General features: G+C 48.4%; 1 protein-coding gene across 1 annotated transcript; it reads right to left on the bottom strand.

Annotated features, from left to right (window-relative positions):
• Nucleotides 1–2400: 2400 nt before the first annotated feature.
• Nucleotides 2401–5903, bottom strand: LOC109741820 (phosphoglycerate kinase, cytosolic). Its single transcript, XM_020300903.4, has 7 exons — nucleotides 5592–5903; nucleotides 5291–5487; nucleotides 4064–4141; nucleotides 3711–3971; nucleotides 3213–3530; nucleotides 2896–3054; nucleotides 2401–2814 (listed from the first exon to the last, which is right to left on the bottom strand). Exons 2-7 carry the CDS (start codon nucleotides 5483–5485, stop codon nucleotides 2620–2622), a joined length of 1206 nt encoding a protein of 401 aa, XP_020156492.1. The 5' UTR covers nucleotides 5486–5487; nucleotides 5592–5903; the 3' UTR covers nucleotides 2401–2619.
• Between the last annotated feature and the right edge of the window lie 9739 nt (nucleotides 5904–15642).

Below are 15642 nucleotides of genomic sequence, written 5' to 3'. Positions count from 1 at the left end.
TTTTGCGAATTAAAACACCGTTAGCATAACTTTAGAATGCTATGACATATTTTTGAAAGCCTCACCTGCACCCTCAACACCACTGTCCATCCATCATCAGTACTCCCACTTACCTTGTATAGAGGTTGCGTCAATTAATTTGGATCGGAGGAAGCAAATAAATCTCTTTTCATTGCGAAAGGGAGGGAGTAAATAAATCGATCAGCAGACTCGCACAACAAACACATAGATAGCAACACGACCAATCATCTGCACTCTTAAACATTATCCTACGAAAAATCCGGACTTGAGAGCAAAACGTAGAGATGCATGTGCCGTTCTGGTGTGGCCGGGGGAGCAAGGACACTGCACATAAAACAAGCCGTGGTGGCGATGGCGACTTCGGTGAGGGCAAAACGGCAGTGTCACGAGGTGTGAGCGGCAAGAAAGGGACCATGCTTGCACCAACCACCATGGACACACACCCACCCCTCCTGCCATGGTTTTGTCGCTCCTCCCCTCCTCCTCCTCCTCTCCTTTAAGTTCGCCCACCCTACGCATATGAGGCCGCCATACAGATATCCCAGATAGGTACATATGCATGGCAGTGGCCACTTCTCTCCCTTACCCCTATCTCCGCGTAGCTCCATGTCCTTCTGCTACCATGGACGGACGGACGCCTTTGCTGGTGTGAGAGACTGAAGCTGCCAGCATGATCTGCTCATCCAGCATGCGCCGAAACCGCGTTCGGTTGCGCGGGGTTATCTTGGAATTTTTGCTCCATCAGATCATGCTGCAGCTTCATTTTCTCACGGCCACCAACAGATATAGAGATTGTTTTCTGGTTTCTCTTGCGTAAGTAGGCGGACTTGCATGGAAGGTAAATGCTTGCTAATTTGGTGTTGTTTGCCCTGCCTTCTCCTTCTGTTTCTGTTTATTAGTGTATTCTTTTTGTTTATCATGCTTCATTTTTCCTCAAGAGGTTCTCTCATACAAAATCTCCCAGCTCTTTCCAGCTTCTCAAGAGGTTCTCTAATCAGGACGGTGTGTAGTTTATTGCACTTGCATTTGTTTAAGAGCTCCTCTTGCGTATACCATCAAATTAAGATGGCTTATGGCTTTCTTAGCGGAAGGCAAGGAAAAATGAAATTTATGCCCCACAAGTACTTCACTTTCTGTTTATTTGTTTATTTTCCTTTTTGACGAAGGAAGATTGTAGGAATCCCAGTATAATAATTAGGAACCCACATTGAAGTTCATGAGGACTTTGGAGCCCAATCCAAATTGAAGCATGCTAACACTTGTGTTTCGTTCATATCTTGATGAGATTGCTTTGCATACAAAATCTTGCTCGACGCTTCCACCTACCTTTTGCTTTAGTTCTACAGAAATTCAAATGGGAAAGTTTAATTGTTGTTTCTCCTAACATGAAAACCTTTTAGCCATTCAGTACTGGGTTTTCAGTGGTGGACGAGCAGAAGTGCTAGCTCATCCAAAAATAATCCTGGCAATGGCAGTCAATTGTATCTTTTGGCATGCATCTGTTTTTGCTGTATGATGGAAATTACAATGTGAGACCTTCCAAGAGAAGGAAAAAAAATGCTGGAGTTAACGTACGATTACGAAGAGATGAACGAATAACTATACCAAATTTAAACTAAGTATTGGGTAATTGAGTTGTTGGCAAATGGTATAGGAGAAAACCACAATAAGGTACAAATTAACCAAATATGATCATGTGCAATCAGATTCCTTGCCTCCAAAAGGGCATGCAACTCATACCCTGGGTTCACTAATATAGCATATTATAAGGCTCTGATGTTTGTGCTTAACAGCGACATAGCATCATGCTACTCCCCTAGACCTCTAGGCTTCCTGTTGGGCCACAATAGCAGGCACGTTCGATGGAAGCCTAGCTTTTGATACGTAAGTGGTGCATGTTTGCCATCTAAATTATGCAACTGTGGTCTGCAAATACTACAGCGATACTTTGTCTAGTTGTCTCTGAAAAATAATGGCCACAGCTGTTAGGCCTTTAATTAGCTTGCGCCCAGATTATTTCCAGCCATGTATTTTTGTGTAGTTCGCGCCTTTTCAGCTACCATGTATTATTTCAGCCATGTATTTGTGTGCCTGTGCGTGCATTCAGAAAGTGGATGAAAGCATCAAAACAGACAAAGAGGATGGCGGAGCAAGGCCCAAGGTTTGTCCTGAAGACATCTTCAGCAATGAGAGAACGGGGGACACCCATGAGAGGAGAAAGGGACAAACCTCACCACGACGCCTAATGCTATTTGGAAGATGGTGCTAATTTATCATCATGATGATTCTTGTAAAAATCATGGCCGTACATGACAAGGTTTCATTTCAAACTAAAACAGAGCAAACAACACAGAAGGAAACCGGACACAGACGCAGAGCTTAAAACCATACACATCCACAGGGGTACGTTAAATTCCAGTCACCTCACTTCACTCGCACAGAGGAAGTTCATAATTATTCACGACTCACCTAATAGCAAAAATTGGCGACAAGCCTATCTCAAAGTTTACTTGGGACATATAACGTTGCAGCGTTACACCGAGATGAGATCCCAAACAAAAGGGCACGCAGCAAGCTGATAGGTGAAACCGAATCAACCTACGCCTCGTCAAGGGCAAGAACACCTGGGAGGGGCTTGCCTTCCAGCAGCTCCAAGCTCGCGCCACCGCCGGTCGAAATGTGGCTCATCTTGTCGGCCAGCCCAGCCTTCTCAACAGCAGCAACGGAGTCACCTCCACCAATGATGGTCGTGACACCCTTCCCAGTAAGCTCAGCCAACTGCTTCGCGATTGCCTGAGAAAAAGGACAGTTGTCATTAGCAACAACAACGAATACGAGATAGATGAATGTACATTTATGTGATATTGTACTAACATCAGTGCCTGCGGCAAACTTCTCAAACTCAAAGACTCCCATAGGACCGTTCCAGATAACAGTCTTGGTGGTGTCCAGGGCTTCTGCGAAAGTCTTGATGGAATCTGGGCCAACATCCAGACCCATCCAACCATCAGGGATAGCAGTGGCAGGAACAATCTGAAAAATAGTATCAAGGGTGAGCATCAGCAGGTAAACACCTAATCATGTTTTGGGGACAAATGTCAGTTGAATTACACTGAGAGCCTTTGAAACTACTACTTTTTGGAGTATAAAGTGCTATCACAAGGACCATCCAAGGTGTAAAATGAACAAACCTTGCTTTCGGCATCTGCTGCAAACTTGTCAGCCACAACGACATCAGTCGGAAGCAAGAGCTTAACACCCTTGGACTTCGCCGTTTCGATCAGTGAAGTTGCCAGTTCAAGTTTGTCTTCCTCCACAAGAGACTTTCCAACAGCTAATCCCTGGGCCTTGTAGAATGTGAAGATCATACCACCACCAAGGATGAGGATATCAACCTTGGCCAGCAGAGACTCGATCACACCAATCTTAGATGAGACCTTGGATCCACCAACAATGGCAGCAAATGGCTTCTTTGGGTTGGCAACAGCTCCGACAAGATAGTCAAGTTCCTGGAGTAATTGAAATAATTAGACATCTTGCTATTTTGATCTGAGATATACTAGTTCCAATGATTTCTGGAAAATATAAGTCAGGATCCATGTACTGACTTGCACACCAAAGGATAATTTGTTTTCTTAAAATTTCAAGCAAATAATGTGCAGGAATGAGAGTCATTTCAGCTGGTATACCTTCTGCATGAGGAAGCCAGCAACAGAAGGCATCAAAAACTTGGTTACACCCTCGGTTGAAGCATGAGCCCTATGTGCAGTGCCGAAAGCATCATTTACATAAAGGTCAGCAACTGATGCAAGCTTCTTAGCAAACTCAGGATCGTTCTTCTCTTCCTCCTTGTAGAATCTAACATTCTCTAGGAGTAGAACACCACCATCTGGCAAAGCAGCAGCCAATTTCTCAACTTCTTCACCGATGCAGTCAGGGGCCATCACAACCTATTGACAGACATAAGACAATGTACACATATAAGTGCTCTTAAGTTCAGAAAGACACCGGAATTGCAAGATACTAGCGTCCCATGACATACTTCAAGTCCAAGGAGCTCAGACAAGCGTGGAACAAGAGGCTTCAAGCTGAACTTGGGGGTGACACCTTTTGGGCGGCCCTGAAAGTTACAACAATGAAAACATTAGAGAAAGGAAAAACAACAATCACACTTAGTACATTTGACAGTTTTTATCATGTTCCTCGTCATATCAGGTGACATAAGTAGCATAATTTTTTTTACAAAAAATGATAAATCTGGATTGGATTGGTTGACACTAGTAATCAAAAAATCACAGCGTAAAATTGTCTGTTGGCAATGCAAGTTTAGGTGAAAGCAACACAGTTTAGCCTGGAGAGTTGTAAAATCAATAACCTATATAATGATACGAAATGTTAAAGGGGCACATGGTCTGTTATCAATACATCTCCAAGTTACCAGGAACCAGATAACCGATAGCATACCAGCCCATCAGATGTTCTAATACTACTTGGCTATGCGACAGCATCAAACAAAAAATTTACTGAATGTCATGCATGAAATGTGGAGGTGCAAACAACTTGAAAGTTTTGTGTAGCTGCCTCCTACTAAGAATCAGAACACAACAATGAACAACCACGACTGAAGACGTTCATTTTTGGCAGAGGAATATAATTAACCACCAAATCTGTTTAAAGTGAAAAAGGAACAAGTTGGGCAGTCATCCTTAAATTCAATCGCCTCACAACTGAGATAAAACAAGCTGATCGCCAATGCATATTATAACTTAGGTTCATCATTACAATGATGACTGCCATAACTGTGCAGAAGACGCAAACTGGTTCAGATAGTATGGCAATATTATCGGTTAAGTTGAAGGGGCATTAACTGAACCTCACTGTAATATTTCAAGGGTTGCAAGACTGACTTTAAATTACAGACTTGCATATGCGAAATTAACTGAGAGCAAAACTGAACCACTTTTGCCACATGTTCACATCCTTGCACATAACAAACACCAAAACTGTAGACATGTGCAAATGGCTACAATCCTAACAAAACTAACACCAAAATTGCAGACATGTGTAAACGGCTACAGTTCCCAATATTTATCTCCACCGATCTTAGTCTGGAGCTCAAAATGATGACACAGAATCACTCGACCGCATCCAATGCTCCCAGGAATCACACATACGATGCCCATAAATAAATCCAAGGCCTAACTTCTTATAGGCTACTAGCATGCTGTATGTCTCGGATCAACGAGCGTGGGTGGGTTGGGATGCTCACCAGATGGCTGGCCAGGATGACCTTGGCGCCCTTCTCGAGGAGGTACTTGATGGTGGGGATGGATGCGCGGATGCGGGTGTCGTCGGTGATCTTCTGGGCGTCGTCGAGCGGCACGTTGAGGTCGGCGCGCACGAACACCTTCTTCCCCTTGAGATCCGCCTCCCCGAGGGTGCCCACGCTCCTCTTGGTCGCCATCCCTGCACCCAAAACAGACGCCGCGAAGAGGAGGTCAGACGCCGGCCCGCGAGGGAGGGAGGGATGCGGCCGCGGATCGCGATCGGAGGCGGGGGAGAGGGTTCACCGTCGAGGAACCGGATCGAATCGGCGGCGATCTGGGCGAGGCGGTCGCTGGATTGGAGTGGCGATGGGCTTGGCTTTGGTTTGGATGGATGTGGCGACGCTGCCCGTGCGCTGCGGTTTTCTTTATAGAGGCGAAGGCGTAGTTCGCGATGGGAGGGAATATTCGGGGGGATTTGCGGTGGCGGTGTGCCGATGACGTGTGGGGTCGAGGGAGGTGGGACAGGCTGGCAGCGGGAGGGGATGGATTTGTAGGGTGTTGTCTGGGTGTGGCTTGGAGCGGGGGTAAGAACGGTGCGGCGCCCGTGGGCTCTGGGCCCGCGGATTGCCGACGGACGGCTCGGATTGGATGGTTTTGGAACGGAAAAAGAAAGGAGGGGAAGGTTCTGGAAAGCATGGCGCGTGGAAATGCCGAGATGGGCGGCCCGTCTCCTCATTTGCTCCGACAGCCTCCGACCCGTCGTCGGATCGACGGGGCCTGGGGCCGTGGTTTTGTGCGGCACTTTTTTTTTTGAAAAAAACTGAAATAGACCATCAATTCATACTTGAAGTCTAAATCGAAAACCTAACGTAAATGTTTGCCATCTACACGCCGGCCAAATTTTCGGCCGGTCCCTTCATCTCGTGAGGCGCTGGCGTGTGGGCTCCCGTAGCAGCTTCTTCGACGCGAACACGCTCCTGCACGCGGATGACTTGCGAGCGCGGACGGCCAGGGACGGCGAGCGCGGCGGCCGGCGTGACGAGCGCGGGTGGTCTGGGGTGACGAGCGCGGGCTGCACCATGGTCTGCAAGCCCGGCAAGGACGGGGCGGTGGTGCTCCTAACAAAGGACGACGAGTGTGATGGCCGGGGGCGGTTTGAGTCGACGAGCTCGTAAGCCATGGTCGCGCGCACGATGGGGCTGAGCACGGGTGCTACCATGACAGGGGGGCATCACATGCGAGCTCACAGGCAAGTCATTCATGGCTTACAAGTTCGAGGCGGACGTCGAGCTGGGAGCACCATGGGAGACACCCCTTAATGTTGCAATGGGCGGTCTGAAAAGCTACAACCGATGCAAAAAAAAAAAAAAAAAAGCTTCAACCAGCGACGGCTGGAGGTGGAAGAAGATGACAAAACGCTGCAGTTTTGCTACATGCTTCAACCTGCATAGATTTTGCTACAACCAGCATAGCATTTTGCTACGACTGGCGTCACGTTTTGCTACAACACATAGCCGGTGTTGCGTTTTGCTACAACTAGCATCACTTTTTGCTACAACCGGAATAACATTTTGGACATTCATTACGTCTGAGCTGCGAGGTTCGACGGCGATGACGACATTTTTGCTGCAACCATCGTAGGTTTTTGCTATGTCCGGCAACGTCTTTTGTTACATCCGTTCATTTTTTAGATGCAAATGTTGCTACCTGCAACGGCGAGCTACAACCAGCGACGACAGCGACGTTTTTTTTTTGCTGCAACCGTGTCTCCATTTTGCTACGACCGACAACGAAAAATGCTACACCGTGTAATTCTATTTGCTGGAACCAGTCAATCGCCGGCGAGACGGAGCTGCATCCATGGCGTGCGCGGGCGGCGAGGGCGGGATCCATCCACGGCGAGCGCGGGGGGCGGCAAAGTTGCATCCAAGGCAAGCGCGGGCGGCGGAGCTGCATCCAGAAGGTGCGAGACACATTGAGATGCAAAGGCAGAGCTGCATCTGCCATGCGCCCCCGGCGAGCTGCAGCAGCCCGGCGAGCGGCCCCGGTGACAAGGACGGCCGGCGAGGACGCCAACCGGCGACGGGGACGCCGCGGTGGTTCCTCAAGCTTGGTCGCTGGGGATGGCGGGGTGTCGAACGTCGCTGTGGGCGTTTCAATTTTTTCCAGGGGGATTAATGGGAGAAAGACGAAGCAGGGATCAGATCTAACGGCCCTTAATTGTGGTATCGGGTGGCTGGGGCTGGAGCGGCCGAACAGTTCGGCCGGCGCGCCGGCGCCTATAAGCGGCCCAAACCTAATCTCGTGATTGTTGCGCCGGGAAACACACTTTACTCACTTCTCTCACTGATTTTTTGGGCCCACATGTCATCCCCATCTTCTTTCTCAAGCATCCCACCCACAGCACCCCAGTCGCCACATGCCTCTCCCGCTCCACCCGCGCCCACAACGCCTACACCGTTCATGTTGCCGCCAACACCACCACCCATTCGGCTGACGCGCACGCTGGGCTACACCGACGGACCGCTCCACCGGGACCTCCTCCGCTAAGCTCGTGGTCGAGGGGACGGGCACCAGACACCGCCTCCGACCAACCTATGGTGTTGCGCAGGCCATCACCGCTTCGTCTTCCACCACGCCCAGGCCGACGCCGAAGCCATACCATTGCGCTCGACTGCTTCCCTGTCGACTCGTGCATCGTCTTCATGGGTTACGGGTCCTCCTACGTACGTTAGATGCTCCAGGTGCACTATGGCCTGCACGACGCGTGCGGGGCGTGACCTGTGTGCTCTCACCGACATGGGGGAACGCAGAGGCGGTAATAGGCACCTGGACGATCACCATAGGGCGGGGGAGGCAAAGGGGCACCTTTTTACGAGCTGCTGGCCATCGGGGCAGAGAAGGATGCGGAGGCAAAATACGAGGTAGGCATCGACACATGCCTACTCCATACGCTCGATGAAAAGCCTGAGAGCATGCCACACGCTCATGCAGGGGCGAAGCTTCGTTGGGGCCGGACTGGGCCATGGCCCACCCAGGTTTTTTGTACTATTTACCCTATGCGCACATCGGAGCACAGCCCTCCTGCAGGCCAGTAAGCACACATGGTCGATCCCGAGCGCTCCAGATCTCGCTCGCCGTTCGCCACTCTCTCGCGCGTAGCAGCGCTGTAGTTTCTCCTGGCTGCAGCCGGCAGTGGCACTCTGCACTGGTACCTAGGCCTATTACGGTATTACCATCCGACCACGACATCTCATGGCTAATTTTTTTTAAATAATACATTTTTTGAATTAATTTTCAGAAATAATACACCGAAATTTTATTTTCCAAAAATAATACGGCCTCGTCCCGCTAGAGGACGACTGCAGCCTCTCGTCCTAGTGCTAGACGATTGAGTCCAGTCGGCCTATAGAAGGACGACAGGTGGCCCGTAATCCACGTGGCAGCCGGCGATTGGCCCAGCCACGTCGCAGCGCTCCCACTCGTGCCTGCATGGGCCGTCGGTGGCTGGGGCCCAGACGACAGGGCCCAGTCGTCCTGCTGCAGGACAATCGTCCACTAGGAGGACGACAGGGTCCCCAGCCCCGGGTCGCCCGACTCCTTCTCCCTCGCGCGACCTTATCCCCTCTCTCTTCTGTGTTCTTCTTTCTGTTCTTCTTTCTTCTCTCTTCCGACTAAAAAGTAACCCATTTATACTCCAAAGTGAGCCATTTTCTTCCTGATTTGCCACCGTAGATACATTGTAGATAGTTGGGGGAGGCAAGGGAGACCTCGATCTACTGATGGGGTAGCTCGTGGTGAGCATTTTTGTGGAGGTGGTGGAGATGGTGGTGAGCAATTTTGTGGAGGTGGTGGAGGTGAAGATGAACTGATGAAGCTGCGGCAGTGTGGTGGACGTGAAGCTCCGGCTCCGGTGATTGAAGGCTGCTGTTCGTCGGCGTTGCTTCGCACGCTTCAAGGGTATAATTTTACAGACATTTTCTCCGGTAGATGTTGTGCGAATATTGTAGATGTTATTTGCTCCACTAATATTTTGTATTAGGTGTGCGAATATTGGTATTTGCTCCAGTAGTAACCGTTATATTTTTGGATGTCTAATATTTAGTCGTGTGAATATATTCAGTTGCTCCAATAATATGGCGTATTTTATGTGGATGTGGATGTCAGTTTTCCCGCAAAAAAAGGATGTCCGTTTATTTTAGTTGGTGCGGTACTATATATACTATATATAGATGTCAAACATGTTGTTGTATCAATTTTTGAAGTTGTTCCGGTAATATCCTAAAAATATTTAGTACTTAAATATTTTTAGGTGTGTGAATAATTTTAGTTGATCCATTAATATTACGTAATAATTTTAGGTGTGTCAATTAGGACTGTGAATATGTTTAGTTTGTCATGATGTTTAACAGTTATCTGTCCATGTTAAATAATTTTATAGGTGAGTCGAGATGTCTGATGTAGTGACGTTCATATTTTTCTATGGTCCTGGTACTGTCCAAACAAATGAGATTGGGGTTGATCTGAGTGAATTTGAGAACATAGAGGTGCCACTGACCGCACCTCAAACATGGTCTCTTAGTCAGTTGAAAGAATGGGTGACATCAAGTTTAGGGCTGAATACTGAAACTCACACCGTGGGTGTTCATGCATTGTGGACCCGGTCAAGTACAAACGTTTTATTCTATTTGAGGCCAATAGAGCGGGACTCTCAGTGGGTGCGGTGGTTACAAGGTTGCGAAACCAGGGGATGCAATCCTTGTGCCTTAGTGCTTCCCGTTGTGAAGGAGATAATTTCACCTAAAGGCGAGGGTGGTTACAATCCTGGGCAAAGCAGTGATGTGATGCAACACTCGATGTCAAATGTTGGAGATGATGGTTACGAACAAGGACAGAGTAGTCAGGTACATGGAGGAAATGCCGATGATTATTACAGTGGGGAGGTGGACGCTGACGAGGTAGATGGGCACATGCAGAACCAGATGGAAGATGAGAATACTGATGTTGACATTGGTCATGCCGATGATTCCGACGAGTCTGATGAAGAAGAGAACCTAGAGGATGTGCCGAATCCTGCATCATGGAATCATGACTTCTCATCAGCAATGATCGTGAATGATGGGCATGATTCTGCCTGGCAATATCACCAGAATAACATTGCGACGGGTGCTATGTATCCGAACAAGAACGCTCTGAAGGACGCAATCATTCAATGGGCAATGTCCACACAAAGGGTTTTCACAGCTGAGGTGTCAAGTCAGAAATACTTGACAATGGTATGCAAGAACGAAGATTGCCCCGCCAGGGTGCATGGCTATCTCCCTAAGTATGGCACAAGTTGGGTGATTAGTGACCTAGTTCATCACACATGTCTTATTCCCTGCATCCCTCAAGATCATGCCAACCTTTCATCCACGCTTATTGCTCGGTTGCTTTACAGTGAGATAGTGGAGTGCAAAGCGATGGAAGTTAAGGCTCTCCAGACAAAAGTATTCGTCAGGTTCAAATACAGAATTTCTTATGGCAAGGCTTGGAGGGCTAAGCATAGGGCGCTTGAGACCAGATTTGGTTCTTTTTTCGATGCATATGACTCTGTTGTCCGGCTCCTCCAGACATCCAAGACCTCTTCATGCCAGAGTTCCCAACTGTGAGGGTGCTGCATCGACTGTTCTTCTCTTTCGGTGTATGCATCGAAGCCTTCAGGCATTGCCGACCGGTCATATGTGTAGATGGCACTTTTCTCACCGGACAAGGGTCAGATCCTGACAGCCATTGGTCAAGACGGACAAAATCAAGTAGTACCACTCGCTTTTGCATTTGTGGAGAGTGAGAACATTGAAAGTTGGACATGGTTCTTCAGGCAATTGAAAGTAGCAGTTGTGAAGGATAAGCCCAATGTCTGCATCCTTCATGACAGGCATGCAGGTATACTCAGTGCGATAAAGACACTGACAAACCCTAGTCCTGAAGAACAAACTCCATGGCAGGACTTGCAGAGCCGTTGGTGCATGCGCCATCTGGGGGCTAATTTCTTCTCGCAGTTCAGAAATAAGAACCTGATGAATTTGTTCAAAAAACTCTGTAAACAGAACCAACTATGGAAGTACAATTTGATACATGACAGACTTAATGTGTGCACGCAGAGACACGTTAGGGACAGGAAAGCTGCAAGAGATGCAGCTGTCAGAGCACATGTGGAAGCAGTAGCAGCACAGTTAGCAACTGGAACAGCGGCTGTGGAGGAGGAGCCTGTTGGGCTTTGTGACTTGCCAGGATTTGACCCACCTGGTACTAGGAGAAGGCTCGGGAGGTCCATTAAAACCTTCGAGCAGTGGATAGAGCATGAGCCTCTGGAGAGGTGGTCTTTGTTGCATGACACACATGGAGCAAGGTATGGTGTCATGACTACCAATCTCGCATAAACATACAACTTTGTCCTCAGAGGAAACAGGGCATTGCCTCTTACAGCCATCGTTGAGGGTATTTTCTATGGCATCGTGAAGTATTTCAGAGATAGACGTCAAAAAGCAGAGCAGCATATCTTGAACAACCCAGGCACACGTTACTGTGAAAGAATTATGAAGTACATGGAAGAAAAGATGCAAAAAGCTAGGTCACACACTGTAGTCCCCATTGGTAATCAAGAAAGAAGGTTTGAGGTCCGCTTATCTAACAACAAATTTGGTTGTGCAAATGAGCTGAGGACACATGAGGTCAAAATTGGAAATGAAGTATGGCCAACGTGTGAGTGCACATGCAACAAACCAAAGTTGCTTCACCTACCATGCTCCCATGTACTTGCTGCTTGCGGGCAGCTTGGAATGGACGCAATATCGTTCGTGTCTCCATATTTTCTAAAAAAGTCCGTCCTCAATACCTGGACAGGTGAGTTGCTGGGATTTCGCTCAATGGGTAACTTCAACACCGTTAATCCTGTTGAAAGGCGGTACATTCCAGACCCAGAGAATATGCGTACAAGTAGAGGTAGGCGACAATGCCGACGCATCCGGAATTGTCCCACTATGCAATGTATTTTATGCAATGAATTTGGCCATAGGGACACTAATTGTCCCACTTTCGTCACTGGGCGTGGACGAGGGAACCGGGGACGAGGAGCAAGAGCAAGAGGAGGAAGAGGAGGAAGAGGTCGAGGCGGAAGCTAGGCACTAAGTTATAAATTTGTATTAAGTGTGGCACTATATTTGCAATTTGTATTAATTCTGGCACTATGTTTGAAATTTGTGTTAAGTCTGGCACTACGTTTGAAATTTGTATTAAGTCCAGCACTACGTTTGAAATTTGTATTAAGTCTGACACTACGTTTGAAATTTGTATTAAGTCTGGCACTACGTTTGAAATTTGTATTAAGTCTGGCACTACGTTTGAAATTTGTATTAAGTCTGGCACTACGTTTGAAATTTGTATATGCAGGAATGGCGGGAATGGGGTTGCTTAGTGCGGAAATTGATAGAAAGCATCGTGCTGCGATAGGTTCTGAGCGCAAGCTTGATGCGCTGGTCACTCGCACTCAAAAGGAAGATTGGAAAATACACGAGGGATGGGTTCAGCGGTACGTGCTTTACTTATTTCCTTCAAGAATATATGGATGAGACACACCTACTGATTTGTCCTCACATGCAGGTTGAAATGGGCTGGCCTTTTACCTTTCGCGCGTCTGGTTGAGTCCATGCAGACCTCCAAACGCCTCGCCATCGACGCCTCTTTGCTCACATGCTTAGTGGACCGGTGGAGACCTGAGACACACACGTTTCACTTCCGCTGGGGAGAGATGGCTCCTACTCTCCAGGATGTGTCCTTTTTATTGGGACTACCGTTGGCAGGTCATGCCATAGGACCGTTGGAGGCACCGGCTGATTGGCAGCTTGGTATTGCACAGCGTTTCGCGGGTATTTATGACCGAGCTTCGGCGCTGACATCGGATAATCACGGACCTAAGTACGAATGGTTACTCCATTTCCAGGTTAGTTCCCCTGCCGCTTAAGTTGCATTTGTCTTGCAATTGTTCTTACATAACATACCTTCGCTATGTACTAATACTCTCTTTGCTCAAAACAGATCCAAAAGTTCCGGGGTATCCAAGGGTCCCGTTGAATGCGACACAGATCACTAGAAGTCTGGAGGCATATATACTGTGGCTTCTCGGCAAGGTGATGTTCACAGAGAACCATGTCAGCACTATTAGCGCGAGCTACATCCCTATTGCACTTGAGATCGCGAGCGCTCAGACGCCGAATCAGATCACACAGAGGAGTTGGGGTTCGGCTGTCTTAGCATATACATACCGAGCTATGTGCAACGCCTGCCAGCTTACGTCACCCACGTCCGCCCTTCTTGGATGCCCTCTATTTCTGCAACTGTGGTCGTGGGAGAGGTTCTCCGTAGGACGACCAGACGTACGTGTTGATGAGCCTATGGATATAATGTTCGATGCTGACGGCATCGACATGCCTACCTTCGGTATGAGTTGGACACATCACAGGGTATGTCACAATCTAAGTTTTGTTCGTTTTATACACTAGGGTTCAATCTAACTTTTGTTTTCCGCAGAGACGCTTTGCTGCTGATCAGACCAGACGAGCTTACACGGCATTAAACGAGCAGTTTGATGCGTACACTGGGGTGATCTGGCAGCCGTACACGCAAGAAGCCATAGATGCAAGATACCCCGGTGGTTTGTCCGTGCTGTGCACAAGAGATGCCGATTATTGGATGACAAAATCAAAGATCATCTTCGATGTCTTCGTTGAGGAGATGGCCCAACAGAGGGTTATGAGGCAATTTGGTCTTCTGCAATTGGAGACACCTCCCCTATAGAGGCCCCGCTGCACAGAGACATCCACAGGTACTGTCTAGTTATTAATATTGCACTGTCCTTCAAAATTGTCCATAGTTAAGCTATTAGTTAATTGTTCAACGAACACCAAAATTTTAGGATCACAAAGAAGGGGATCAACAGGACTGCTACTGAGTGGCTAGATAGGGTTCAGCCGTACGTTACACAATGGGAGACTGCGAGCACACATCTCTGGCACGAGAATCACAACTTTGATATGGACGAATTCAATCTCTATCTGCAGCGGTACATGACCGGAACACGGTTATGCATCATTCATCACAATCACCTAGATGAGATACCTGCCCCTAATACGGCGGATATGTACCCGAGCTATGATACTTCGGGCTCTAGGCAGCAAGCGGTAAGATATATTCTATTCATATAATGCAAGTAGTCCATGCATACTTTGCCGTGCGCACGTAATAATCGTCCTCACAATTTCAGGCTGAGTTGACTCGCGGACTTGGCGAGGAGGTGTCCACCTTTCAGCGTTCACTGTCGTCTGCATCTCTAATGCTTCCTCGGGCTCAGGTCCAGACCTGGATGTCGCGCATTGAGGAGAAAGTACGATCTGTGTATCGAGCTATTACGTGCACACGCACTTCGGACGTACTTCACCAGCATCCCCCCCGCCACTCCACGCACCAGCAGCCGCCGCGTCACTCGACTGGTCAGCTCGAACCCACGCATCACCGACATGATCCGCGTCCACGTCTAGCAGAGCAGTGGACGACCAGGCCACCACCTCCTGACCAGGCCGGTAGTTCGGCGTGGCAGCACCAGCCGGATCCCACGTCTGCCTACGTGTTTCGGCCACAGCCTCCGCCTATAGGTATGTTTCTTCATATTTATTCTTGTGAATATCAATTGGGCCTATGTATTTCATCATTACTTATGTTCGTCCATCCAACAGGGCCCTACGGGGACATGACGCGTCTATGTCCGGATCCGGGTGGGATAGTGACCATGAAGGTGGGCATAACAGACAGGATTTCTTGTCGCAGCACAACGAGTGGATGGACATATATACGACTCCTGCACCACCTCCCACACAGGAAACACAGCATGACCAGGCATGGTCTGAGCTTCCTCCCCGTAACGTTCGGGCACCCCACAGGTATCTGTGGCCGACGCCGCCTACACCACCTCCACGACGTGCCGGACGACGTGGCTCATGCTTGTCTACCACTATATCTATCTATGTACGCAAGGGACGTACGTATGCTAGCTATGTATGCGGTTGGAACTAATCATTTTCCTGGTGGACGACTGGAACTAATTATCTTTCTGCTGGACGATTAGTTGTAATAATCTTTCTTCTGGACGATTGCAACTAATAATCTTCCTGCAAGACCACTGCAACTTATCATCTTCCTGCAAGACGACTGGTGGCCAACCCTATAGACGATTGCCCAGTCGGCTTGCTGGTGGACGACTGGACCCGAATCGTCCACCAGGAAGACGATTAGGTCCAATCGTCTTCCAGGAAGATGATGC

This window comes from Aegilops tauschii, chromosome 6, assembly GCF_002575655.3.
Source record: "Aegilops tauschii subsp. strangulata cultivar AL8/78 chromosome 6, Aet v6.0, whole genome shotgun sequence".
NCBI classification, from domain to species: domain Eukaryota; kingdom Viridiplantae; phylum Streptophyta; class Magnoliopsida; order Poales; family Poaceae; genus Aegilops; species Aegilops tauschii.
This window is presented reverse-complemented; position numbering and strand designations above follow the sequence as displayed.